Source organism: Artemia sp. Qi Xiang Cuo, chromosome 19 (genome assembly GCF_049724085.1).
Source record: "Artemia sp. Qi Xiang Cuo chromosome 19, ASM4972408v1, whole genome shotgun sequence".
In the NCBI taxonomy this organism is placed as follows: Eukaryota; Metazoa; Arthropoda; class Branchiopoda; order Anostraca; family Artemiidae; genus Artemia; species Artemia sp. Qi Xiang Cuo.
In genome coordinates this window covers 31305418-31333268 of record NC_142812.1, presented here as the reverse complement: position 1 = coordinate 31333268, position 27851 = coordinate 31305418, and the positions used below count along the sequence as shown (strand labels likewise).

Sequence of the window (27851 nt, the reverse complement as noted above, 5' to 3'; positions counted from 1 at the left end):
TATGACTTTTTAGGGCTGTTTCTCCCTTTTTTCGAAAATAAGGCAAATTTTCTCTGGCGCGTAACTTTTGATGGGTAAAACTAAACTTAATGAAACTTATATATTTGAAATCAGCATAAAAATCTGATTCCATTGATGTATCTATGGGTATCAATAAAAAATTCCGGTTTTTAGAGTTTCGGTTAATATTGAGCCGGGTCGCTCCTTACTTGCAGTTCGTTACCACGAACTGTTTGATACTTTGCGGTATATACAATTGTTCCTTCAAATTGAATTTAGATCGCTGTCACTCGTCGCTTAACTGTATATATTCTTCATCACCAACGAGATAGACTTGTGAGTTTTTTTTTTTTTTTTTTTTTTTTTTTTAACTAGCACATCACCAAATTTCACGTTTTTTTTTAATGGTGAGTGCTGGCTGTGACGTATGTCTTTTTTCCCACTGATTGTATTGTTGCAGGATGTTAACGTTGTCATTCTATAATCATTTGAAACTAGTTCCCATTAAAGTAATTAGAATATACAGGTATTTCCCTCTTTCAATGTCAGAACAGGATTTTGTAAACCAGTTTACGAGCGATTGTTGTCCCATATGAGTCACAAAATGTTTTTTTTTTCATAACAAGCTACTTATTGGATTGTTTGAATGTGGAAAAAGACTAATAAATGGAGTCTGCAGAATGCACAGTTTTATGACAGGGTTGCCAAACAAGGATCGGCCCTAAATGACTTCAGGGTCTCTGAAATTAATTCTTAGAGGTAACTTTAATTTGACAAAACTGATAAAATACCCAAGTTTTGAACAAGATTGAGTTGTATTGGTTTTTAAATTTTTCGAAAGCTCAATAGTAAAGCTGGTCAGAAATTATTTTTCATCAGACTTCTCGTAGAACACTCACCTCGACCAACTCCAGTAAGGGTTGCGACCCAGTGACAAAAAAAAATCTTGATTGTAGCGATCGTCTGGTTGATTTAGAGATTTTCTTCAATAATCTAGCGATTTATTCGCAAATTTAGTGTGTTTTTTTTGTTCAGCAATGTAAAAAATCACTAGAAATAGTGATAAATCACTAGGGATGGCGGGTTTAAAAATCACTAGGATTATAATTCACTAGGGGCACTGTTTATCACCAGTGACAAACCATGGGTCCAGTTCACTTGTGAGAGCAAATTGTGATTCTTTTTTTCTATAATCCTTATCCTACTGCCATTCAGCTTGATACAAGCATTCATGCAGTTAACACCTCTTATTTTCTGAGAGGATTATCTGTTGAAAAAAACGGTTTTTGGTTATATTGACTATCCGGCTGTGTGATTGAACTATTTGTACTATTTCATTTGGATAATTAGAAGGCGTTTATTGGAATGTGGGGGGGGACTTAAAAAAGCCCCCCCCCCTTGCGGGTAAGTCTTTGTTTTGCGACTTTACATTGAGATTTGATTACGCTTGGACCTACGATGGCTGAAAGGGAAAAAATATTTTGAATCCGTTACTGAATTCTATTACGAGAGCAGACGGAACAAAATTAGACTGTATCGTAAAAGCTTGTGTCGCTGTCTAAACACATGAAGATGTTATAAAGGCAAAGAAATCCTTCATACTGAGGTGAATATTACGAATCGTCTTGTGACCTACTCTAAAGATGAAGACATCATTGAAATGTGCTAACTTCTAGTAGCAGCTGCGAAAAATAGCGTCAGCATGCCAAAATTTTTCATCTTTAACCCCTGCTCGGTTCCGGTCATCGGAGATGCGGTGAATGCAACAGTTACTACCAAAGTAAATGAACTCTCTAGGAAGCTTGATAGCTTTTTAGCTACCCAGTCCACTCCAGCCGTCAGTACTTTCACAAGCAGTCCTAGTGCACCTGAAACGTCCAAGCCCAAAGATCCTTCCTATTCTGTTGCCTTAAAAAATCCCCCAAGGAACTCAATGGCCCAAATGACTGGAAAGCTTTCATAGACAGTTTCTGTGAAAATGCAAATGACATTAGCGAACTTCGCAAATCTGCAAACGAATGGAAGCTTGTGGTCAGGTCGAAAGCTGCAGCAGCGAAAATCGTTGAGAAAGCGAAATCTTCCAAGGCCGATCTCAAAATTGCTGTTAGAGCACCCCTGCATATAGCTGTGCGTCGACATGTCCCTGGGGATATAAACTGTGAAGGACTAAAAAATCTAATCCCGAATAGTATGAAGACTGAACAATGCGGAAAATACCGTTCTTTCAAAGTGTATTTTGACACTATCAGTGAGCTCCAACAATTTCTGAGTGTTTCGGTGATTATCGGCTTCAAGCGTCTACCTGCTGATCCGTTTAAGTTCTTGCCAAGACGATGCTATAACTGCCACAAGATCGGTCACCTCGCTTCCCAGTGTACGGCTGAACCTTTATGCTCTGGATGTGCCTTAATGTACATCGTTCTACGCGCGATGAACCACGCAGACAGCCGACATTCCGCGTTGAATGCAAAATCGGCAGTCACACGTGTTACAGTGTAAAATGTCCCTCAAACAGTATTCCTCAAAAGAAATGACATCTGAAGCTTCTGCAGTTAAATGTTTATCGTGGAACATAAATGGCTCGTTCGCGAATAAAATTCCTATCTTAGATGCTGCATTTGAGCAAAATGAAGTTGTCTGTTTACAAAAATATTTCGTCACAAGCCGCAGTAAAAGTATTCTTAGTTTTAATAATTCAGCATCAGTTTATTCAGTTTCAGTGAAGCAGCTAAGTGGAAAAGGGCGACCCTCCGGTGGCATTGCCACTTTCGTTCGTTCGACTCTAAGATCTAGTGTATTTGAAGTCGACGATAATTTTCTAGCGATTCGTGTTGAGTGCTGTGTTTTTATTAATGTATATGTGCCTACAAATTACCCTGATGAGCGTTCGGAGCGTGCTTTTACTTATTCTAGTGATATCATTCAGTATATTAACCGTATTAAATCCTTAAGGCTTCAATGCATATTAGTTGGTGACTTCAATTGCGATTTGAATGAACCGCTCTTATCTAGGTCTTTACGTTCTACGTTGTTGCTTAGTATTTTTGGAGACCAGTTTGATCTCAAGTGCAAAGATTTAAATTTTACACACGTACACACCTCAATGTCTACATCATATCTCGATCACGTCGTTACGTCCGCAAATCTCAGGATTTCACCTGTCAAGGTTGTGCTTAATTTTCAGATATCTGATCACTTACCAATACAGTTCTCAGCTGAGATTTCTTGCCACAGTTCAGATACACAAACGCAAACAACTTCGAAAACACCTCCTAGGTCTAGCCGTGATTGGCGTAAAATTAACCCTGTTTTATTTCAAGAAGAAGCCGCCAGAGTCCTTTTCCATCTTCTCTCTAGATAAACTGCTCTTTCAAAGGAGGAAACACAACTATTAGTCGATATTTATTGCGCAGAAATCGGCCATGCCCTTCGCTGTGATGAAAAAGCTGCTGTCCCTCTAAGTAGACCCCGTCACCCTAACCTTCCTGGCTGGTCTGAAAATCCAGGTTTAGGGGATACCCATGCTAAGTCTAAATTTTGGCTTCAACTTTGGATTTCTTTTGGACAACCCCGTTTGGGGGTAGTCAATTCAATCCGCCTGTTCACAAAAAGAAAATTCGCGAAGGAGCTAAAACCTCACAGAAAAAAGATAATTGATATCGAATCTACAAGGGCCAAAATTAATCCTTCTCTCCTTTGGCGTTTTCTGTCCTCTAAAAGCGATGAGTCTTTGTCCGCATCTGCTATCCATGATTCTGAATGGTACGCGTACTATGGGTCAGAATTTTTGCCTCCTGACCCAGCCCTCAACGAAAGATACGAAGCTGAGTTGGACGACATCTTAGATAGTTGTCCTCAGGGTGATTATGTTGTAACAGAGGGAGCTGTATGCAAGGCCATCTGTCGCCTAAAACCTAAAAAATCTTTCGGGATTGACGGGATCAGCGCACTCCATCTAAAAAGTAGTGGGCCCGCTCTCATTAGTCATGTAACTTTCCTGATGCAGATTATCTTCATTCAGGGTATTGTCCCAACCACTTTCTCAATTGGCGACTTTACGCCAGTTCCTCAAAAAAGGAAAAATTGCCATGCAATGCTCCTCTTTCCGTCCAATCACGATTGCTACTTCTCTTTGCAAGCTATTTGAACTTTTATTCGTAGATGAGTTTGAGAAACTGTGTTGTAGTCCACCAAGACAATTCGGTTTCCAACGCGGTATTGGTTGTGCTGAAGCACTCCATGTCGTTGCATATGTACTCATGGATGCACACAAATCAGGAGAAAGCCTAGCATCGATGGCTTAGACCTGCAGTGAGCGTTTGATTCATTGATTCATGCGCTTATGTTGATAAAGTCAGCTAAGAGGAGTGAACTCAAATATCATTCGAGCTTTCCGTGATCTTTACTCTCGCCTTTGCGTGCGACTCAAGCTGTCTCCCGATAAAAGCCTTCCGCCAGCCCCACGGTCAGCTTTGATACCAGTTCGTAAAGGTGCCCGTCAGGGGGCAGTTTTATCCCCCAATTTCTTCAACAACTAAATTATTGAGCCTCAAGACAGCTGTCCTTCATCATGCATTCTCAGTTCTGTTGACATCTACCTAGTATGCTATGCTGATGACACGCCGAATCTCAGCCGGACGCTTAACCACCTTTCAGAAATATTCATGTCTGCAGTCCAATTACGAAAAAGTCGGTCTGAGATTTAACTCCCAAAAGTTCATTTCAGGGTATTGTCCCAACCACTTTCTCAATTGGCGACTTTACGCCAGTTCCTCAAAAAAGGAAAAATTGCCATGCAATGCTCCTCTTTCCGTCCAATCACGATTGCTACTTCTCTTTGCAAGTTATTTGAACTTTTATTCGTAGATGATTTTGAGAAACTGTGTTGTAGTCCACCAAGACAATTCGGTTTCCAACGCGACATTGGTTGTGCTGAAGCGCTCCATGTCGTTGCATATGTACTCATGGATGCACACAAATCAGGAGAAAGCCTAGCATCGATGGCTTAGACCTGCAGTGAGCGTTTGATTCATTGATTCATGCGCTTATGTTGATAAAGTCAGCTAAAAGAGGAGTGAACTCAAATATCATTCGAGCTTTCCGTGATCTTTACTCTCGCCTTTGCGTGCGACTCAAGCTCCCTCCCGATAAAAGCCTTCCGCCAGCCCCACGGTCAGCTTTGATACCAGTCCGTAAAGGTGCCCGTCAGGGGGCAGTTTTATCCCCCAATTTCTTCAACAACTAAATTATTGAGCCTCAAACACAGCTGTCCTTCATCATGCATTCTCAGTTCTGTTGACATCTACCTAGTATGCTATGCTGATGACACGCTGAATCTCAGCCGGACGCTTAACCGCCTTTCAGAAATATTCATGTCTGCAGTCCAATTACGAAAAAGTCGGTCTGAGATTTAACTCCCAAAAGTCGGAATTCTTGCTTTACAATTGGAAGAATGACCCTCCTACTAATGTCACACTAGGTGATTGCTCAGTAAAACCAGTTGATAAAATAGTATATCTGGGGCTGCCAATAGGTACCTCATTACAGCATACCCGCTCCCTCCTGATCTCACATCTTGAACGACGAATTTCCAGCTCCTATGATTTGATCGTTAAATCCGTTCTGAGATTTAACCGTCTACTACTGGCAAGTATTTACAACGCTACCGCTATGCCACATATATTATGTGTGGCATATTATTGGCAAACCGTGAAAAGTCTAAAATCCGCTTTTTATTTTTCCGTTTTGCCAAGTACCTACTAAAATTGCCACCTTGAACAAAAAATAGTTTTCTGATTCGTTGCTACAACCTAGCGGACCCAAGTCTAGCTGTTGAGACACTTATTAGCCGGCAAAAAACAAAACCAACAATTCTAAAGCACGAGTGGGTAAGTTTGCTTGTTTAATTTTCCGTCTTGTTTCCCTTTTTTTTCTCCTTTCAGAAGTTGCTGTCCTTGTTGCTATTTTCGAAGTTGTTGTTGTTTCTGTTGTAATTTTTGAGTTTGTTATCTTTCTGTTCCCTCTTTTCGTTCTATTTTGTATACTATTTAAGAAGTTGTTGCTTTTGTTGTTATCTTTTCGTATGTTTTCTTTTTGTTTCCTCTTTTTGCATTTTTGTATACTCTATGATTGTACATTTATTGTATACGACGGGTTTTCAATATATTATTATTATTATTATTATTATACTCCCTCTCTACAGATTATGACCATTATGCCTCTTGGCGAATAGGTATGCCCTAAAACCTAAACCAGGGTCTCATAAGAGTTTTTTTGGCACCACAGCAGAGAATCAGAAATCAGATGTTAAGGACAAGCTGTAGAGACGATCCAATTCCATCACAACCCTTTAAGCAAGCGATGTGGTTAGAAATCGCATGTTGTCCATGCTGAAACTTTTGAAATCTTTAGTACGTTGACAAAGCCATCTATCATTCCATACAAACCCATTTTGGCAATAAAGCTCAAAAAAAGTTTTTAGATTTTATGGCTATTTGTGCCATTTTTGACGTTAATTTTATCCGGTATGAAAAAATTCCGGCATAAAAAGTAAAACTCGTGATTTCCTTGGTAAAATCGATCAACCCATGGCACTTGGAGCAACCCATGCATGGGAAAAATACATGTAATCATGGATGAATCCATGGTGGTGGTAACCCTGCCAAGTGGCCTACCATCCTTGTTCAAAATTTTCGTGGTAGCCGCTGATATTTTTTGGCGAGTTTCTCGATTGTTTTGTACATTCTGTGACTATTTCCTAATTTAAAATCATTTTCGCAAGACTCGCATTTCCCTCGTACGTAATTCCAGAGGGCTGCCCGTACCTTTTTTGTACTGTTCGTTGAATCCTCTTGCATACTTCCTTACGTTCGCGGTCCTGCTTGTTGCATACCCACCATTTTTCAATTTAGATTGACCAAGAATTTCTTCGGCTTACTCAAGAAGTACGGTCAAATTCATCAAAAGTTACTGGGGAGGGGCTCCATGTAAATCCATGTAAACATGGATAAATCCATCGTGGTGGCAACCCTGCCACTTGGTGATATTGAAGCCATTTATGAAAGATGGAAAAACGATTTTGAAGAAAAATGGAATCCGCTTCTTACGTGTAATTCTACTGTACTATTAGGATTTCCCAAACTGGAGTGCGGTCCCCCCTATTTTTTAGTGAGATGAAAGATGCCATTTGTAGGCTAAAGAATAACAAAGCCCCAGGCCCTGAAGGTATACCTGCCGAACTACTTAAAGTCGGTTCTACGATGTTAGACAACATACTTCATAAAGTGGCAGTTGCCGTTTGGACAACAGGTCATTTTCCAAAAGCATGGGCCAAAGGGATGATCGTGCCGTTCCATAAATAAGGTCCAAGAAACGACTACTAAAACTATCGTCCATTAGCCTCAGCAGCAACCCAGCTAAAAATCTAACAAGGATTCTCCTAAAACGAATCAGAGCCATTGCAGACCACATCTTTAGTGATTATCAGGCCGGTTTCTGTCCTGGACGATCTACCACGGACAGATTTTTGTAGTGAGACAACTTGGGGTAAAGTATCTTGAGGTCGGTAAAGAAATAATTCAATTATTTATTAATTTCAAGCAGGTCTTTGTTTTTTTTTTGGCGAAACGGGTTATGGCACATTCTGGCACACTATGGTGTGCCAAAAAACTTAATCAACGTTATAAAAAAAAGTTACGGGAACTACCACAGCTACGTTCAGACTCCGGAAGAACAGATAGAATAGTTTCCAACGACTTCAGTTGTGCTTCAGGGTTGCATACTTTCTCTCCAACTATTCAAGCTGTTCTTGCACGCTATTCTATCCCTACTAGAAAATGAAGTAGGTCTGAACAATACGGAGCCTCCATAGACACCCTAGCTCAGTGGTTCTCAAACTTATTTAGACACAGTACCCCTTTTCACCACAAAACATTTTAGGTACCCTTCTCAGTTACCGGTACTAAGTAAACTATAGCTGAAATATAAATAAAATTGCCAATCCTAGAGTTAAAGGGTTTGTTTTATTTTTATTTTTTTGGCCGGCCGCGTACCCCCTAAAAATTTGTGTGCACCCCAAGGGGTACGCGTACCACAGTTTGAAAACCACTGCCCTAGCTTATGCTGACGACCACGATATGCTTACTGAAACTCTACCTAGATTACAGGCCCAAGCTTCTGAATTAGAATCCTCAGCAAATAGCTTCAGCATGACCATTAATCCGAAGAAGATGAAAGGCATGCGTAAAAAGAGAGACCCCAGGCGATCTCCCGTTCATGTCGTAGTAAGCGGCGAAATAGTTGAATCGGTTACCCAGTTCGTATACCTAGGAAGGCTACTAAAATCGGGCAATAGTTTCGGTGACGACGTAAAAAGAAGACTCGCATTAGGAAGTGCAAGCTTCAAGACGCTGCTCCCCTTGTTCAAGAATAAATATCTATCAATACAACTAAAGCTTCGACTCCTTAATCGTTAATCGAATTAAAACGAGAGAAAAAAAGGTCGAGGGTAGTAGATCAGTCCCTTCGTATATCTCCATAAACAGAAATAAAGCGGGGAAAGCTGCGGTGATCATTCTATGAGAAAACTATCATATTCAACACGTCCCATTATTATCTGACATATTCTCATCGAGATTAGAATGTTCAATATAAATGAAAAGATCTAAATAGCAAATATTAAATATTCATCTTGTCTAATAGATAATTTGAAGGTTTTTTGAAATAAATTGGTAGATTATTACTCTATGAGCTAATATCAGATTTTTTAGAGATCACCAATGTTTGGACGCTGAAATAAAGTTAAATGACCATAGTGATGGAAAATAAGGTAAAAATATTCTATTTTGATTTTTGGTCTCTGATCGTATGTTCTGTTCTGTGTGCTTACGATATATTGTTCAGCTGTAACTTAATATGTGAGAAGTTCAGTAAATTTAGGTAGTTTATAAAACTGCGAAAACCTCAGGACTGTAAAGATAATTTTATTTCGAAATAGAGCAATTAAGCCTTTTTGTGTTTTTAATGGATTGGTAAGACTTACAAGTTTTGACCTGCCCACTTGAGGTTTAGGTGTGCAATGGGATATATTTCAATGAGAATTCTTTCAGGGTGGAATCGAATTCCCTTTTTAAGCTGGATAAAATATTGACAATGGATTAATTTGTTAAAAGTGGAAAATTCTGCAACAATGACGACGCCAGATCTCACCGGACACAGAATCTTGCATCATTCGGGACTCGGAAGAGAAAAAATAAAATCGTCGTTTCGGCGTTACGAGTTTAGTACGTTAGGAGCATCTATACGCCGAAAGGTAACACCGCGAGCGATGCGATCGGCAAATTTTCATTCTCTTTGACAATGCACTTGCTTGCCGTGGATTTTTTTTTCTCGAGCCGGTGGCAACCCTGGATGTGATTTAGCATCAAGAAATTTAGCGTGAACGACACAGAAAAACTATAAATAATTGTAAATATTTCTAATCACCACCATGAACCTCCCTCAGCAGCAACATAAAGAGCATAAGACTTGGTCGTATTGTGTTTGTCTTTGCCAAGGAAAGCCTTCAAAAGCATGGTCGAAACACTCCGAATTCTTTGCAGTTTTTCTGCGTCTTTATTTGTAAAATGCCTCATTTTTATCATTATTTTCCTAGTCATCCAACTCGCACGGTCTTAATAATTGTAACTGAAAAGAAAGCTTCTTTGAATTCCTAATTGACTGATCAATCTTTAAAAAATGACAGAGAATGACAGATTTACATTTTTTAGATTCAATGCCATCAAATTTCTTGTCGTTGGCTTTGCCTAATCCTAAAGAGGGTGTATGAACTTTGGACCCTTCCAAAATTAATAACTTTCTTGCTTTCAGATTAGATAACCATTTCGTGTTATCAATTCCGGAATATGTTTTAAGAGTGGAGTTATCTAACGCTCCTCTAAGATATCGAACGGTTTATTATTGGTTCCCGTGTGATACCATTCATCATATTGAAACAAAAAATGTTTTCGAGTTATTCCTTGGAAGCTAAAAAAAATAGCGTGTATGTGTAAGATGCTCAGTATAATTCAAGATACATAATTGGACTATTAACTGGATTAATTCAATACCATAGATCCTGTTCCCCCAAAAAATTGGTGGAGCGAAATTCGGTACGGGCTCATTAAGAATGAGCATTTATTAAAAATCTTTGTTTTACTAGTCTATAACGTCTGATGCTTCGTGGCGCATTTTACAACATTTTAGCATTTGGTTGGATAAATTAGACAATAACAGCTTCAAAATAAGTCTTCTCTTTCACTTTCAAGATCTATCTCACAATGCCAAACAGATAGCAATCAAATCACACTGTGTATGTCAAAACAATTCATCTGTAAACCTAGCTAGAGTAACATAAAAGAGCCAATGCTGACAACATGTTTTTGTCCTTTTTTTATTATTCTATGGGTGATTTTTATGCACTTCTTGTGTGATATTACTTTCATGGTAATGTGTGATATTTCATGCTAAACACTATGAAATAGGATGTTCCGTCAATTAAAAAAACTATGTGCTATTCCAAGCTGGCTTGAAAATTATGCCTCTCGTACTCAAGACCTGCAGAAAAAATTACAGAGACGAGCAAAATCTAATTTTTCAGGGGGTATCAGGCTTCTCTGGGCGATGAGATGTTTAGTTTTTAGTTTCAGTAACGTAATAGGAAAAAAATTAATTACTATTAAAAAAACTATTAAGAAAATAATCAAAAAAGGTAATCATAATCTATCTTCCTTCCATTTAGATTGTGAAATATTTAGAATTCCTGTTCTTTCCTCCGTTCTGGAAAGTCATCTTCTTCTGAAACAGAATATTTCTAGTTCTGTCGAGTTTCTTATCGGATTGATTTGTTTTATCCTTGTTATTTTAAGCCAGAAAGGTTTTCTGGAATAGTCTTCAAGAGGAGATAATTCAAGCAAAAGTACTTATTCTTGCTCATCTTTCTAGAAAGGCAGGTACATGGTTCGTCCAGCAATAGAAGCTCCTGAGCTCAGTACCGAACAGATCTTCTGCTACTTACGGCTCGATAAGCTCACTCCAGAAAAATAGTTAAGGATGTACTCATCAAATTCTTATAAATTTTAAATGCGAATACAAGATTCTATGATTAAGTGACGTTTAATGGGCCTGGGACACTCCACTTTCCTCTAAATGCCACAGCTTGATGTGCAATACTAAGCATTTACGTATTTAGTCTGTTCCATATGTCTAAAATTATTGATTTCATACAGTCTTGATATTTTTATTTCTTTTTTTTAAGCCAATATATTTTATTTTGAAAGATGCCTGTGCTGCACATCATCAAATACTAACGATAAACCCTTTGATGACCTAGATTTTAGTACAATATTAAGTATTTGCCCGATGTTGTCTTCGTGCCCATTAGGAAATCATTAGAGTTTGGGGGCCAAAAAATTAGAATTTGAATCCCCAGTTTTGTAATGCGTGATAGCATGTACAGCTATATAAATTAAACGGTAAAAAAAAAGATGAGGGGATGAGCAAGGCTGTATCCAGGAGTGAGTGGTTCAGGTTTGACTCCCCCCCTGAAATTTTTGTCTGACTCGTAAAAACGTAACAAAAATTTATATAAACAAAATTTTTATGTGTCTTTTGAAGTTTTTTGTTCCCCCCCCCCCAAAAAAAAACAACAACTCCCCTTGAATAAAAATCCTGGATACGATTTTGGGCAGTGGCGAAAATAACCTTTTCCTGTCGTTTCCATTACAGAAAATGAACTGATGGTAATTGGAATTAGGGGTTGAAATTCGAGCTCAGACCTGCAGAAGTGACTGACTCTTAAATTTGATCTGTTGGAAAGGTTTTCTCCTCTTAATTCAATTGACCCATGATGCTCTGACAGGGTCGTACCCGGGATTTTTTTTTTCGGAGGTTAAGAAGGATCTTTTTTTTGGGGGGGGGGAGGGGTGGTTACAAAAAACTTTTAAAAACGGAGCAAAAACTCGTTTATATTCATTTTTGTTACCTTTTTACGAGTCAGACAAACATTTCGGGGGTCCAAACCCCCTAACCCGCCTGGATACGTCTTTCTCTGACTAAATTCTAATGTGGCAATTTAATCTTGAATAGCAAAACCGACTAAAATTACAAAGTTTTGAACAGAAGGGAGTAGTCTTTTTCACTAAAATTTTCTACCCGTGCAATAGTAAGATTTGCCAGAAGTCATTTATTTGTTAACGCATACTTAGCCAAAGACTAAGAAAATCGTGATTTTGTAGTTAATTTGTGTATTAGCTTTTAGTCAGATTGTGCACGGGTTTTTGACCCGGCTGTTGGGCTTTACTTTTTTGGCCAATTATGTAACTTTGTGGGAAATCTTTTTAAAAATATAGTTTTTTCCATTTATTAAAGTAAATTAATCATCAGAGGACAGCGATGGAATATCAGAAGCCTGGATTGTTAACGTGTTAATCACAATTGGTCTTTAGGTCATATCTTAATCATTTGTCTTTTGCCAGTCATTCGCGAGACAATAGTTCAAATTAAGCTGAATATTTTTTTTTAATTACCAAATGCATGTATGCTATTACAGTGCATCTAGGTTGACATATGCATCTAAATCCCTGGATACACCCTCCTAAGATTAAAAGTTCGGTGGAAGAGTCGAAGATTGGTTTTTCGTTATGTTCCCCAGTTATTGTCCTACGTGAATGCATCTTTCTGAATTTAATCTGTACTAAAATTGAATTAAAAAAACTAGCGTTTTCAACTTAAAGTAAGGACAAATATTAAAAAAAAGATCAGGAATTATACCGTGTGTGAGGGGGCTGCCCCTTCCTCGTCCTCGTTCTTTACGCTAAAGTCTTAAAGTTCTTTAGAAGTTCTTTTCATTCAGATTTAACTGCCTTCGTGTCTCAGGAATTGTTTTAAAGAAATTGAGACAAAAGTCAAACTTTAGTGTAAAGAGCGATGGATGAGGAAGGGACAACCCCCTCGCATACGGAGTAACTTCTGGTCGTTTTAATTTATAATGTTGCTTCTTACTTTCAGTTAGAAAACTTGTTCTGTTTAAATTTGATTTCTGACCTTATCATGCCAGGAAATCCCCCCCCCCCCATGTAAAATTTTCCCTGGAAAATTTCCCCTGAAAATTTTCCTCCCCACAGAAAATTCTCCCCATTGAACATATTCCCTCACAGAAAATACCCCTCCCCCTTAAAGAAAATCCGCATATTTCCCCTATACAAATACTACCACAGTTTATAGAATTAGCAGTATGATCATACCCTATCTCACCCATTATAAAAACCCGGACCAAGGTGCGAGTGCTCCAGAGAACGTTTTTGCAGATATAAACATAAGCGGCATTAGATCTTTTAACGGATAGACAAGTCAGATTTCTCTTGGACACGAAACAAGTGGAAACCCGCTATTACGAATAATGCACTTTGTAACCATTTCTCATTGATTGAAGGAAACAGACTAACCCATTAATGTAGAAATAAGTGGGAGGAGCTTTTTGTTCGTACCGAGAATGAAGACCAGAAATGATCTGCGATAAACTTACTGGATAAGTCTATAAACTGTGATGTGAACAATGGGCAGCTTGCGCAGCTTACAGCCCTTTCTTTAGGGACTAAGGGGGTTGTTTTATACCCAAAGGCATAGTTATTGGACCTTTCAGCTATGCTGACTCAAATGGCTGTCTCAAAAGTTTTATCGGATATATTTCGAGAAAAAAGGCATGGGAGGGAAGCTAGCTGCTTTCTAATCTTTTTGGTCACTTAAAAAGGGCACTAGCATGTTTGAAATATGTTCAAATTATCTCTCTCTCTCTCCATCTTCTAGGACCATTGGTTCGATACGATCAGCCAAACAAATAAGCACTTTCTTCGAAAATACAAATACAAAAATACGAAATTACGAAGAAATACGAAAATTCAAATACAAAATTCCATGTTTTATAGATAGGAGCTTGAAACCTCTACAAAATGATATGCTGAATCTGAAGGTGTGATTTTGATGGGTGACATTCAACTTAAAGAATTTTTTATGCTTGGAGTCAGCATAATTCTTTTAATTTATCTATTGTTATCAAAATTCCTTTTTTTAGAGTTTCGTTTACTATTGGGCCGAGTCACTCCTTACTAATAGTTCGTTACCACGATCTGTTTGATGAGTGCCTTTCTCCACAAGAATACAAGATAAATCATTACATGACACCACTTAATCCACTTTAGTTCTTCGTGGTGTAAAATGAACAGTTTCTTTTGCGAATACGTTTCTAGAAGTGGAACCACGTGTTTTTTTTTTGTTTCACTTTTTTTTTATGGTCAAGTTTTAGTTTTTGAACTTTTTGGCCAAAGTGTAATATTTCTCTGTCGATAGGCGTAAGCGTTTCGCCTATTAGGTGTAAGGTATTAGAACTTCAAATTGAACGGTGAGATTCATTTCCGTGGCTACATACTTCACAAGTCGAACAAGCTTTCACCTTGTTTATTTATTTAGTCATTTCCCTTTTCGTGGATGTGAACACCTGGTACTGTATGGTTTCGTCGATATCTAAATGAAAAATTCTGGCTACGACTACTTGATCTCCCTTGAATTATTTTAATTCTTCAGCACGTGATTTATGATACCGCATAAGTTTAAACCTAATGAAAATATTTATAGCAACAAATATTTAAACATTTAGTAATACTTTGCCCTATAATTGTGCCATGGAAGCACTCTATCTCCCTCTGTCCCTCCCTATTCTCAGACATGCTAAAACACCTGTGTATTTTTAATCCCTATTCGTCATTGGAATGGCGCTTGATAAATTACTGTTTACGAAATAATTTAAACGATCGATGACTTAAAAATTATTATTTAGCTTTGTCGTTCATGTTTTTTCCATGTCATTCATTTCGGTTTATTGCAAGACCGTCATAAGGGCTTAGCTTCTGCAGTTTCTTAGGAAAGCGTCAACTTCAAGCTGAGCTGGTGAATGTGGCATTACATTATGAAAAGTTACGTTAATTCTTGTCTGGGGCCCCAAAAATGGTTTTATTTCTGAAAGGACTATCTGGAGCAGTTTCGACAAGTTTTCTTTTCTTCGAACCATGTTTCCGCTTTCGAGTAGAAAGCTCCGCTCTTGCAGGCAATGAACAGGTACCACTTTCAAATCAAAGTTAGACTAAAAGCTAAAAGTGGGTGAAGTAGTATGTATGACCTGGCCTCTCACCAAAATGTCTTTTTGGAGTACTAAATATAAAGAGACCTAAAAAGGAACATTATCCCAAGGGCACGAAAGCGCTGCCATCCCCTTTGACCAGATGTTTGGGGTAGTGGTTGAGCTTATCATCGATTACCGGCGTGCACCTGGGCAGAAGAGTTGTATCACATGTACCCTATAAACCTTAAAAATTTTCTCAGTGCTAGAAAATAAAAATCGGGGAATAATTATTATGTACTATATAATAATGTAGGACATTCCCTTTGCTTGGGTTGCAAGCTGTTTTGGTTCATTTGAAAGCCGGGCCTCGATCAAAGCATGGCTGGTGCTCCATCGCGTCAAAACTATACAAACTTTTCTGCCTTATACTATTTGTTCTATCACATCCATGGTTCTATCACTATCACATGTCCAAAATTTGTCTGTGTATTGTGCTGTTTAAACAAAGATATGCCCATCATTCTAATTTCACTGTCTTCTATAAGAACACATTCAACCTAGTTTAACAAACAACATGGTTTGATGAGGATGTTGGGGCTTTTTATTTTTTGCAACCTTCTACAGTAACTTCAAATGATGCCCGAACTACAGATAGGTTTGGATATTTAAACAGCCCACTCAAGTTTTACAAAAAACTAGCTTTTGCTTCTTCAAGGGTGTCTCATGTTGAAGAAATCCAGGTTTTTTCCACCATTTTCGTCATGCTTTGTTTCTAAGTGGCGTTTGAGCTTAGAGGGTTTCATAGATTCAGCACAAAAAACCACATTGCACAAAACGCATTGTGCTAACGGCGCACCGTAAACGCTCTATGCTAAGGGCGCACCGTAGGGAGGGGGGGGGGGGTCATTAGAGGCAATTGCTCCTCTCAAGTTTCCTGAATGTTAAAAAAGACACAAATAATTTAAACTTCTTTTTTATCGCTTTATCGTTATTTTTATTCTTCACATAAAGGTTTATTCTGGATTTATTCAGATAGAATCTATAAAAGCTTCTTCTGGTTTTTTGAGCTGATATAAATCTCGTATCAGGCAACTTTTGACAGGAGATTGGTCAAAGTCGATTGGCTGACCTTAAACCAAGATTCGACAAGCTCATACACTATAGATGCTTAAAGCTGCAACGGTAATGGCAGAGAGTATGCCAGCCAAATCTGACGTACGTATGCCCTGACATAGCACATCTGTCTTCTAAACCTGATACCAATTTAGTCTATGGAAATGATCCAGGACATTTTAATAATTCTAAGATTGATAGAAGAAAGGGGCTGCAGGGAGCTTCAAAATCCCTGGAACACTACAAGTGCTTGCAAAGTCCCCCACTCTGTACATAATCTAAATGGTATAGCGATCAAGCCGTATTTAACAATGCAGCATTTTGAAAAAGACAAGTGGCTTCTTTTTTACATCTCAAAGCAAGGTTTATTTTGCAAATACTGTGCATTATTTTCCTAGTGAAGAGTACTTACTTACTTGATTCCCCTACCAACTTGGCACCAGGGCTGAGAGAGCAGACACCATCCTCCGCCAGGACACCCGGTAGTGAGCAGCGACGAGTTTGATTTGAGCTTTGGCTTGAGTTGTACCCATATATTCAAAGTCGTGTGATCAGTTGGCCAAGTTTCTGGGAAATAGGACTGAGCATACAGATGTATTGAGTATCTGTTTCTTTGTGTGGCGCTTGACTACAGGGTTACGCCAGATCTTGTTGAGTCTTCCTAGGATGGAAAAGGTCTTGGCGATTCTTGCGTTGAATTGAAAACAAAACTCCAATTTCAGTTAAGTGTATCGAACAACTCAAAAACACATGATCCAAGTCAATTAAACTAATTGAATATGGTAAAGAAAAAGGCTAAAATAGGAAAAACCGAACAAAAATTTAACACCAACTTTAATCGAACAGGATTCAGAAAAGAAAAAATACTAAGAAAAAATACTACTAAAAAATACCTACTAAGAACATAAAAAATAAAAAAAAAGGCAAAAAATAAAATAGAAACAAAATTATTAGTTAATTTTATTGGAATAAAAGCTTAGATATTTAAGTTTTCCATTGTCTCATTCATGGCACTTTCAGGAACATCTGCTTTATTATAAGTTAGCCTCTTTTGTTTAGTGACTGTGCTTTGAAAAGAAATGTGATTATTAGGTTGCTTTGTTTCACGTAAATTATTAAACAAATTTACCCCACCCCCTCCTGCACTTAATACGCTACGCAAAGAAAAATTCTGCGCATTACATTTTTGTCATTTAAAGCGGGTCCTCTACAACTTCAACAGAAAGTGGTAGAGGGGCCATCTAACGTTAAATATAATCATTCACACCAAATCACCATATCTCAACTTAGGGCATTTAGCGGAAAAAAATTGAATAATTACATTTCCTTTAGACAAGCCAAAAATTTATCCCCAAGGGATAGATTTTGCCTTGCTATACTTTTAAGATACGCTTTTTTTTAACAGAGGGCTAGTCGCTCTTTCTAAGAACAACTCCATTCTATTTATCAGGCACAACCAGACCACCAACCTTGTTCATACTACGAAGTTTGTCTTGTATGCTCTCTCCCGGTGAGTAGCGAGACCATTTGGCCTTATAAAAGACGAATGGTGACAGACTACCAATAGTACTGCAATGATTTTCGGATCAAACAAGACACTAACTAGCAACAAACCCCTTAAAGCTATTCATACACATACCACCAAAGGGGCACCGTAATGAGGAAACTGTCTGCAGCAGTTGTCTTCTTTAGAAATTGTTCCGGGAATCAATGAAGCTACGAGTCTCTGAAAATAAGAAATGTTTATCTATACAAGCTATATTTACCGTATCCAGATTGTGCTGAATATAAGATAAGACTCTTCGCTTTTTGATAGACATTGGATAATTGTATTGGGCAGAGCCAATGCATGGTCGTCATCTATAGTCCTATAGTAGGCCTACTAACAGTTCCAACCGAAAATTTGCTGCTACTTGAGATTTTGTGGTCTTGTGCTTGGGTCTTTGGTCTCAAGTTTTCATCCGAATGGATTGAAAGCAATATAAGAAGAGTGTAATATTGTAGATGACTAATCACAATAAACGCAGGCTTTGTCACTGGTAACATCTCAGAAAAACTAAGACAACCCCTTTAAGGTTTGTGACCCACTGGTTGAGAAAAACGGATCTAGATCTTGAACTTCTTGTCTCTTTTTTTGTGTTAATCTGATACTTCTGTACGAAAAAAAAAAAAAAAATCTAATTCAACCGAATATATTTTTATCTTTGGTAACTTGATTCTAAAAGTCCTAAGGTTAGTTTCAGATGAGTTGAGATTCATGAGCTTCTAAAGGCTAGTATTCAAACCTCTTACATGCTTTGCTCCAGGGTCGTATCTGAGATTTTTTTTCGGTGGGGGGTATTACAAAAGGATATTTTTCGGGGGGAGGCGGGGTTACGAAAAAGATTAAAAACGCATAAAAAATGTGTTTATATTCACTTGTGTTACGTTTCTATGAGTCGGAAAAACATTTCGGGGGGAGGGGGGTCAAACCCTCTACCCCCGTGGATACGGCCTTGTTATGATCTCAAGCAGGACTGTCACTGATCATTCTTCATAGCGTGTCGCAAAACCCCTAAGAAATTTGATTTCACGGCCCTAAATATATCCCCAATGCGCCGAAATTTTTCACCAAATGGGTCACAAAACCTCTCCAAAGATTTCAACGTTTCCTCTTACTTACTAGCAACCACCTCAAGGTTTTCAAACCTTAGAACCTGAAGAGTATTGCCTCTATGGTTTACTCCTCATGTAATCAATTTGATCAGGAATATCAAGCAATAAATTTGGCTTCAAATTACCATTCTCAGTCTAATTTTGGTTCTCGTTTTTTTTTTTTTTTTTTTTTTTTTTAATTTTGGATCACACTCTGGGATTAGTAGCAGAAGAGAGGTACTAGTCGAAAACCCCTGAATGCAGAGGAAGGAGGGGGGCATTGTAACAGGTCTTTTTAGTCCAAACCCCAAGATTTGTGGGCTAGGTTTAAACTGGTGAAAAGAATAAATTGGTTTAAATTGGAATATCTGTTCGCCCTACTTTTACGTACCCATTAAATTTGCAATTGGATAAGATATTTTTCGAAGCTTAAAACTGAAATTTTGCGGTAGAAAAAAAGACTTGGCATATCCTACTCAACGTTAGGCTGCGAAGCGCAAAAGGGCTGAAGAGTCCCTATGACATTAAACGAAGCTCAAAGCTCACTCACAATTTTTTTGACGTACAAAACTTCCATAGCCTTAAGTTTGGTGTTGGAATTGAGTAACCTGATGCACAAAATAAACAATTTTGGGTTTTTGTTTTTTTTTTTTCAGTGTGTCCATTTTTTAACTCACTGAATTTCTATGTCCTTAAAAGGAAAATATGCACAAAAAATGAACTTGGATCCTTCCTGAGTCTTACTCGTAAGCATATAACTTCACTACTAAACTAATTTACTGGTTTATTTGTTTTTCAGGTATCGAGAGGATCGCCGCCACCAGATTTTCTGAATCGTTTTGAAGGCACTCGCACTACTATAAGACCGTCTATTGTAAGTCACCCGAAGCGACAGTTTAGGCCTGGCTTTGCTAAGGTGTCGCTAATAGAGGTATGAACTTTGTTTCTCAGCATAGCTATGAAAGGGTCTACCCTCTGACAAGAGCTTGTTAGAAGATTTCTCCAAAGATGCTCAAAATCACCAAAGCAATCCCATTTTGGACAATTTTTTTCCTGTAGGGGAGTGGGAAAAGGAAGGAGCTCTCATTTACCATATTTTAGCATCCCGTCTATCTCCAAAACTCAAGAATTATTTTCTAAACATCAAAATAAGATCGTTTACATACTAGCATGAAGGGAAGGATAATTCCTTCAACTTAAAAAAAAAACTTTTTCATGACAATTTGTACCTGAAAACACGCCTCTTCCTGTATCAGATCTTCTTTTGAAAACGATATTTTGGTGCCTTACTCGCTATATAAAAGTTTGGTGTGTACATAAATGTGCACTTAAAATGTCCGATGGCATTTGCTCTGGATGTTTTATGCATGAGTGATAGATAAGTAGCTTTAAGTTCTCAGATGAAAAGTAAGATAGCCTTTTTTTTGCTTCTGTGAGATGAACCTCAGAAACTAGACAATTCACAGCAGCAGCAGTAACAGTCTGGTCACTGCAAGCATGAGTTTCCTTGTGTATGGACACTTAAATATGTATAGTTATTTCTTATGGCTAAGGAGGAGGGAAAAATAAATTAGACTTAGGGAGGGAGGAGGGCAATAAATTAGATTTTATATCAGTATGTTACAAATTCAACTCAAAACCCGGCTTTAGGAGGGAATATGATTGATTTGAACGCTTTGACCTACCAAATAGTGTTTTATGATGGCAGAAGAAGAACGGGTATGGTAGAAATTGTTCAGCTGCATAATTTTTATTAATCTGAATAGTCTCTGGTTAAGCTTCAAATCGAATTTAAGTCCAATTGTGGATCCAGCTTAAGAAAGCTGAAGGCCATCATTTAGATGTCTCCCCAGCTTTATTCGAAGGAAAATTCTGATCCAAGTGCCATCTATATTGGTTTCTCTAAGAATATGAATTTCAGAAGGTCCCGATAGGAATGAAAATAAGGAAGAGTCCATTGTTGCAATTTAACTGTTTTACCTTTTATTGATACTATACAAATTTTCTTTCATTATTTATCCTTATTTTATACTTTTGTCACTTCCTTGATTGCCATAATTGCTTCTGCATAAGTTAAGTTTTTTTTATATATTGCAGTGAATAGGTAATTGTTTTGAAAGTGTTTTTGTTTACTTGTTCTTCTTTCAGACGGGAACAGATTCTCCAATCCATCAAGATCGCCCATTTATTCCACCACAGGCATTCAATCAACTAACCACCGAGACTCCTTTGTTGTTAGCTACTCCAGTGACAGTTCCTCCAAAAGTTGAGAGCTCGACGAAAAAAGTGCAACTCTTATCAGATGCCGGAAAGCCAGGAAGTCCGTATGAATTAATCCACAGAATCTTCCCTCCAGAAAGCATAACACGATCACCTGAAGAAGAAGAAAAAGTTCTGAATTCTTTGCAGCAAGAAGACTTAAATGGACTGAGGCCTGACGAGGTGGGTATAGAAAATAACCGCTTCTGTATTCAGGATTTTTCTTTTTACTTTATTTTTGTGAGGTTTAAGATTCCGAAAAAAAACGCTTTATCTGCTCCAAGTACCGAGGCGTAAAATCAAATCTTGAAATGACAGTAATTTTATTTGCTTTCTATCTTAACAAAAATTTCTGTAAACACCACGGAAAGTGATCTAAACAGCTCTTTCATAATCAGCCAAGTATAAGGTTTTTTCAAGGGATATTTTACAGTTTCCTTGTAGACTGATATAAAGTTAACTGAACCATAATTTGTATATAATTAGTTACCAGTTATTCATTTTGGTATATACTATTCAGATTAACGATATTTTCTTCTTAACAGTCATCATGATGAGAAGTATGTTTTAAATGTTTGATTATTTTATTTTGCCTTTCCTCCTCTACTAACAGTGGTATGCCGCTAGTCATGGTGCTCAGAAGATTTTGCTTAGTTTCTCTATGAGTATATAAGATATGTAAGTTTCTAGTTTTGTCGACTAATCATTCATGGATGATCACCCATCTTGGTATATGAGGTTAAGGTTGACTTCATTTTACTTCTAAAATACTGTATAGAAAGAAGCATTATTTTGAGAGTTTTCATAAAAAGATTTCGTGGCAGCAGAAGTGCAGAAGATATACCGCTAGTAATGGCAATTATTCGTTTTCACGGCATATGACGATCGAAACGAAGCTTGAAGAAGCTTAGAGATGCATATGTTTTATGGATCTAAGTAATATAAAAACTGCGAAACAGGCGTTTCGACATGTTGTGGAGTTTTTCTTTGTTGTTTTTATGGCATGTTTCATGATGCTAGGCTAAAACTTTTGCTGGGTAGGTTATGCCACTATATATCAACTGTTTATGCAAGCCTTTTCCCCTAGAATTGTGTCTGTTGAAATTCTCTTTGAAGGTATCTACAAAAGAGTTTGTCGGGATAACCTCCCACGGGCGATAATTCCACGCAGGGTCCAGAGTTTTACAAAGCTACTCTTCAAGTAATCAGTGTGAGTTTAACCTCTTCTAGGTAATCTGGCCGTACCATCTTTCTGCATCTTTGCCGTATTGGCTTTGCAAACGGTGGTACTAGTCAAGATGGCTTGTCGGAGGAAGGATGGTGGATCCACTTGCTCAAAACAGCCATTATGGCCACTCAAAATCTCTCACTTAGAGACTGAAGTGGTAGCTGATTGGTGCTACATTCCGCCCTTGGAGCACTCTTTCAGATAATCTTAAATGTAACTATCGTATGGACATTTTGACTGAAATATTGACATTTACAGTGTCTTGTTTTGAACTGCAATTTATCAGAGGTTTAGTTGAAGGTTTATCTCACGTGGTTAATAGATTTTAAATGAGGTGATATAGAATTCATTAATTCAGGCAGGAACGAGGGGACGTTTAGGCTGTGAGTAGGGCTTAAGATGATTAAGGAAGTATCTGCGTGATTCTGATTATGCTTAGAAGATGTTTATAACAGAATTCTATTTGCTCGTTTTGTGAATGAAAAGAGTAAGGTTTCAGTCATACAACACTGTAAAAGCAATTGACGGAGATAATAGTAATTCCGATGTATTTAGCATAACTGATGCAGGAATAAATAGATGAGATCCCAGGAAGAAATATGAGGGTTTTATTGTGAGATCTTAATACCCAGATCGGCTTACATAGCGACATGGGTATCCTACCTCTGGCCGATTTAAGGCAGAGAGGAAAAATAACTGTAGTATTGGACTCCTAGTGTTCTGCACGAACCGTAATTTGGTTATCGCCGATGTACTATTTGGTCATAAAACAGCGTATCCGTTAGAATGTTGCTCTCACAACGGTAAGAGGGCTAACCTTGCTGCTTGTGTTACTGAAAATTGAAGACTAGCTGGATCAATACAAGCCGCTAGGCATGGGTACAGGACTTTAAGATGGGTATCTCAAGTCTCGACTCTCGGAAGTTGGGAGAAACCTTCCTATATCGCTGGATATAAAATCGGAAAGCTTTGAATTTGATCAATTAGAAAAATAGATGAAACGATATTGTTGACATAATATCAATTGGTCAGCTACTTTCTTTACTCCTCTTTTTTCGCCTTACTCTTTTACTTCCTGTGATATTTGCTTTTATTGATTTATTCTAGAGTCAAATACTAGGTGTAAAAATATTAAGAGCTAGTGAAAACTAATGAAAATCCATTCTTCGTAGTTCTCTCGAAAGGCCTTTACTATTATCAGCAAGGTAGACCAAAAAAAGCTGGCCAGTTAAATTTTTGAAAACAAAGAACAGAAAGCACGAACTAGAAATAAAGATGTGTCTATTCTGTTTAATGAATTGACAAATTTATGTGTGCAAGTTGGTGGTATTACTAAAGTCTGGGCCGCACAGGGAAGCCACTAATATGTTATTGGGTGGCCGAAGCTAAAATTATATGACAATTCTTTTTTATGAACGGGAGGTTGTCTTTTATGACATGAAGAATCTACACTAGACAAGGCTCTAGTGCTAAAAACTTTAAGCCCTTATCCCCTTAAGTTCAAACTTGAAGATTTTTTTAGATATTTGTAGACGTTAAAACATAAGACGAGTCATTTTTCTGTTGTTCAGGGTGGCATTTTCAGTACAGTCAGGTCTTCCGCTATACAATTATGGGGCGTAAACAGTTTACAAGATCTCTGAGTTGAGCTATCACTTGAACCTATCAGTATAGTCTTACTTATATGGGAGTGGACACGACTTTACAATAAGCCATTGTTAAAGGTTATATGGTTGAATATTATACCAATTTCTGTAGTAGTCACCGAGACAATATAAACGAAAAAGGAACACTGAAGAATATAATACAAAAAGATGATTTCAGTGAACACATGAACACAAGGATACATTATGTCTGAAGTGACAAATCTCAGCTGGGAAGTATTTTTTAAGTCAAACTAAATCCTATTCATCCAAGTCTATTTCCAAACATTGTCCTAATCGTTTGAATTTTCTATTAAATTCCCCATTTTCTAGCAATGGGGGCTAAATTGTTAAAATCAACATTATCTTGAAGGGCCTTTTGTGTGGTTGTTTGGTCATTAAAGACTTTTGCTTATTACATGTAATTCAAACACTGGAACGTGATTAGTTGTTGGTAAATCTTAGTTTCATTGCGATGGGGGAAGTATAACTCTTCTATCTTTTTTTTTTACTTGCGATGATTGCTTTTGTCATGTTAAGTTCAAATATTTTCGTACAAAAGGACTAGAACGTCCAGGCTGAAAAATATTGTCCATAAATGCTGCAGATTTCAACTGAAAAAGTCTCTTGTAGAAGTAAAAAATACAATGCTTTCTTATTTCTGAATATTTCGTTTGGTATCCATTCAGTGCACCTCGTTATGTTGGAAGCGATTTTTTTCCATGCCCCTTAAGTTGCCCTAGTTCAAGAACAGTATATGCCAGATCCAATAATTGCAGACCTAGAAAATTAGCCACAGTAACTCTTTGACCAACGCATGTATCTTAAATCTGGCATTACGGAATTAAATTAGTCATAAAAAGCAATTGCATAATTCCGCTACCCTCTGGCAAAGTGTAAAAATGTTTTACGCATAACTACTCAGTATTTCCCAAACCTTTTTTTATCTGTATAAAGGAATCACAGACAATTGTGTCTAGTATGTTTCAAAATAATATAGCACAAACTTATTAAGATTAAAAACAAACCAAAAATCTTCAGTTGGATTATTTGTTAGGTATTTTTGTAGAAATTACTAAATGACCCTTTGAAAGCCAATAGCATTGACCCAATGCCTGCACCTGGCCTTTTTTTACTCCTTTTTCTCAACTCATCTACATTTTTGTACCGTTTTGTGTTTTCGTTACAATTACAAGACTTGATAGCGAAGAAGTAAGAATACCTGCCTGTAGCCGTGGTAACTTAGATTTGAATCTTAAATAAGACAAATTTTAGGGGGGCTCAAAATGGAATTCGAAATCAAACTGGTTACAACTGGAAACTTAGAAGACACAACAGTTAGAAATATGAAGTGCATCAATGTATGTATAAGAATAAGTACCATTTCATAATAATAAAATCAGAAGATTAAAAAGTCGCAAACAAAAGATATTATATTTTTCAAAACTCGTTTTCAGAATGGACTAAAAAGTAGACAATATTTTTTTTTTCGAGAATCTATGCATATAAGTGAAAAGAAGGGGCCCAATATGGATTGGGATTTACATAACTTGATCTTTTTTACTCGTTTCCCTCAACTCACCGAGTTTTTTTCATTTATGTATTTATAACTTTGATATCTTGAGATCAATTTGATATCTATGATATGTAAGCCCAATCCGTTTTCCCCTATTTTTCACTTATATATATAAATTCTTGATAAAAGAAAGTTGATTTCTACTTTTTAGTCCATTTTGAAAACGTGTTTTTTTTTTTTTATTTGTATCAGCTTTTGGGCAGTCGGGAGAATGTTGCTTCAGCTTTGTACTCCTTTTATTACTTCTCCTAAGTCTTCTAAAATGATTTTTCTTAAAAAAAAAAAATGAAGTACATTATTTTTATCCGCAGCCGTTATTTACATAGCTGTGACAAATAGCGAATTTATGGGAGAGCGTATATTTTTGAGAGTCCAAACACCTAGATTTTGCCCATATCTATATGTTTTGTTCAACTCAAAGGACTGGGGGAGGGTGAAAAAACTAGTTTTTTCAAAAGAAAGAAAGGAGCAACATCAAAGCTTAAAACGAATAGAAATTATTACGTATATGAAAGGGGTTGTCCCCTCCGCAAGACTTCGCTCTTTACGCTTAAGTTTGTTTTATACAACTAAAAAAGCTTATTATTCTAATTAAACGGCCTTTGTGTTTCAGGAGTCATTCTTACAGAACTGGGACACAAAGGTCAAATTTTAGCGTAAAGAGCGAGGCCTTGAGGAGGGGGCAGCCCCTTTCATATAAGTAATAATTTCTCTTCATTTTAAGTTTTACGCCTTACTTTCAGTTGAAAAAAACTTGTTTTTCTATTTAATTTCTTATTGTTTTTAAATAATTCCGGGAAATCCGGCTCCTCCTCCACGGAAAATTACTTCCCCCACGAAACATTCCTCCATGAAAAGTTATTTCCACATATAATACAACCCTCCCCCCTCCTACAAGGGAAATTCCCCCCAGACAATTACATTCTAACTGAAAATTCTACCCGGAAAAAATTCTTGCGGACGATTCCAGGTGAAAAATATTTCTTAGTGCACTTTCATTTCAAAAAGACTTTAATTTATTATTGTCTTTAGAATCATGCCGGAAATCCCCTCCTATGTGGAAAAGTTTTCCCGCAAATAGCCCCCCCCCCCGCCCCAAGTAGAAATTTGTTCCCGCAGAAAGTTCCCTATGGAAAATTTATCCCTTGGAGAACCCCCATACCCCTTACGGGAAGATACTCTAGACAATTCCAACCTGGTAAAAATTTTCCCCCGGACGATTCTCCTTAACATCTCCACATGTAAAATTGAGTCGGCAAAGAGAAAGTAAGACAAATAAAAATAATTTCGTATGGGAATTCTGGCAAACTCACCCAGTGTAAAATTTCCCCTGGAAAGTTTGCCCCCGAAAACTTCCCTCCTCACGGAAAACTTCCCTCCCTGTGGAAAATCCCAATAGCGGAAAACTCACCTCTCCCCCCGAAAAGTGTCTGTATAGTTCACAATAACAAATGCTTACGTAAACAATGGGCAAACTTGATCACTTGCAGGCCTTTCCCCAGGGACTGTGGGGGGTCACGTCATCCACAAAGACATAGTTATAGGAATTTTCAACTCTGCTGAACAAAATGGCTACCTCGAAATTTTGAAAATTTTGATCGGTCGAATTTAAAGAAAAAGGGGGGTGGGAGGGGGGCTAGCTGCCCCAATATATTTGGTCATTTAAAAAGGGCACTAGCATTTCTAATTTCCTTTCAAATGAGTCCTTTCCCGATATTCTTGGACTATTGATTCGATGTGATCGCCCCTGAAAAAAACAAAAACAAAAAACAAACAAACACGCATCCTTGATCTTTCTGGCAAAAAATACAAAATTCCACATTTTTGCAGATGGGAGCTTGAAATTTCTAGAATAAGGTTCTCAGATGCTCTGAATTTGATGGTTGATTTGCACTAAGATTCCTTGACTTTTGGGGTATTTACCCCTCTTTTTTGAAAATCATGCAAATTTTCTCAGTCTCATAGCTTTTGACAGGTTACATTAAACTTCATTAATTTTATATATTAGCAATCAGCACGAAAAATCTTCATTGATGTATCTGTTGTTTTTAAATTCCGTTAGTAAAGCTTCGGTTACTATTGTGCCGAGTCGCTCCTTACTTACAGTTCGTTACCACGAACTGTTTAATAGTGTCTATTTGAATTTTATGACATGAAAATTAATACACTTAAATTTTAATATCCTAATTTAAAGACCTAAAATGAGAATTTAGATGGGTTAATAGGAAATGAACCATTCTGAAAAGA

At 37.4% G+C, this 27851-nt stretch overlaps 1 protein-coding gene across 1 annotated transcript in view; it reads left to right on the top strand.

The window, feature by feature from the left end:
- LOC148940727 (uncharacterized) overlaps positions 1-27851 on the top strand; it is a 93945-nt gene that overhangs the window by 50194 nt on the left and 15900 nt on the right. Inside the window, exons 3-4 of the mRNA XM_089104721.1 lie at positions 19698-19829; positions 21047-21340. Of these exons, the coding sequence (XP_088960847.1) occupies positions 19698-19829; positions 21047-21340 (426 nt within the window). The remainder of the gene's footprint in view (positions 1-19697; positions 19830-21046; positions 21341-27851) is intronic.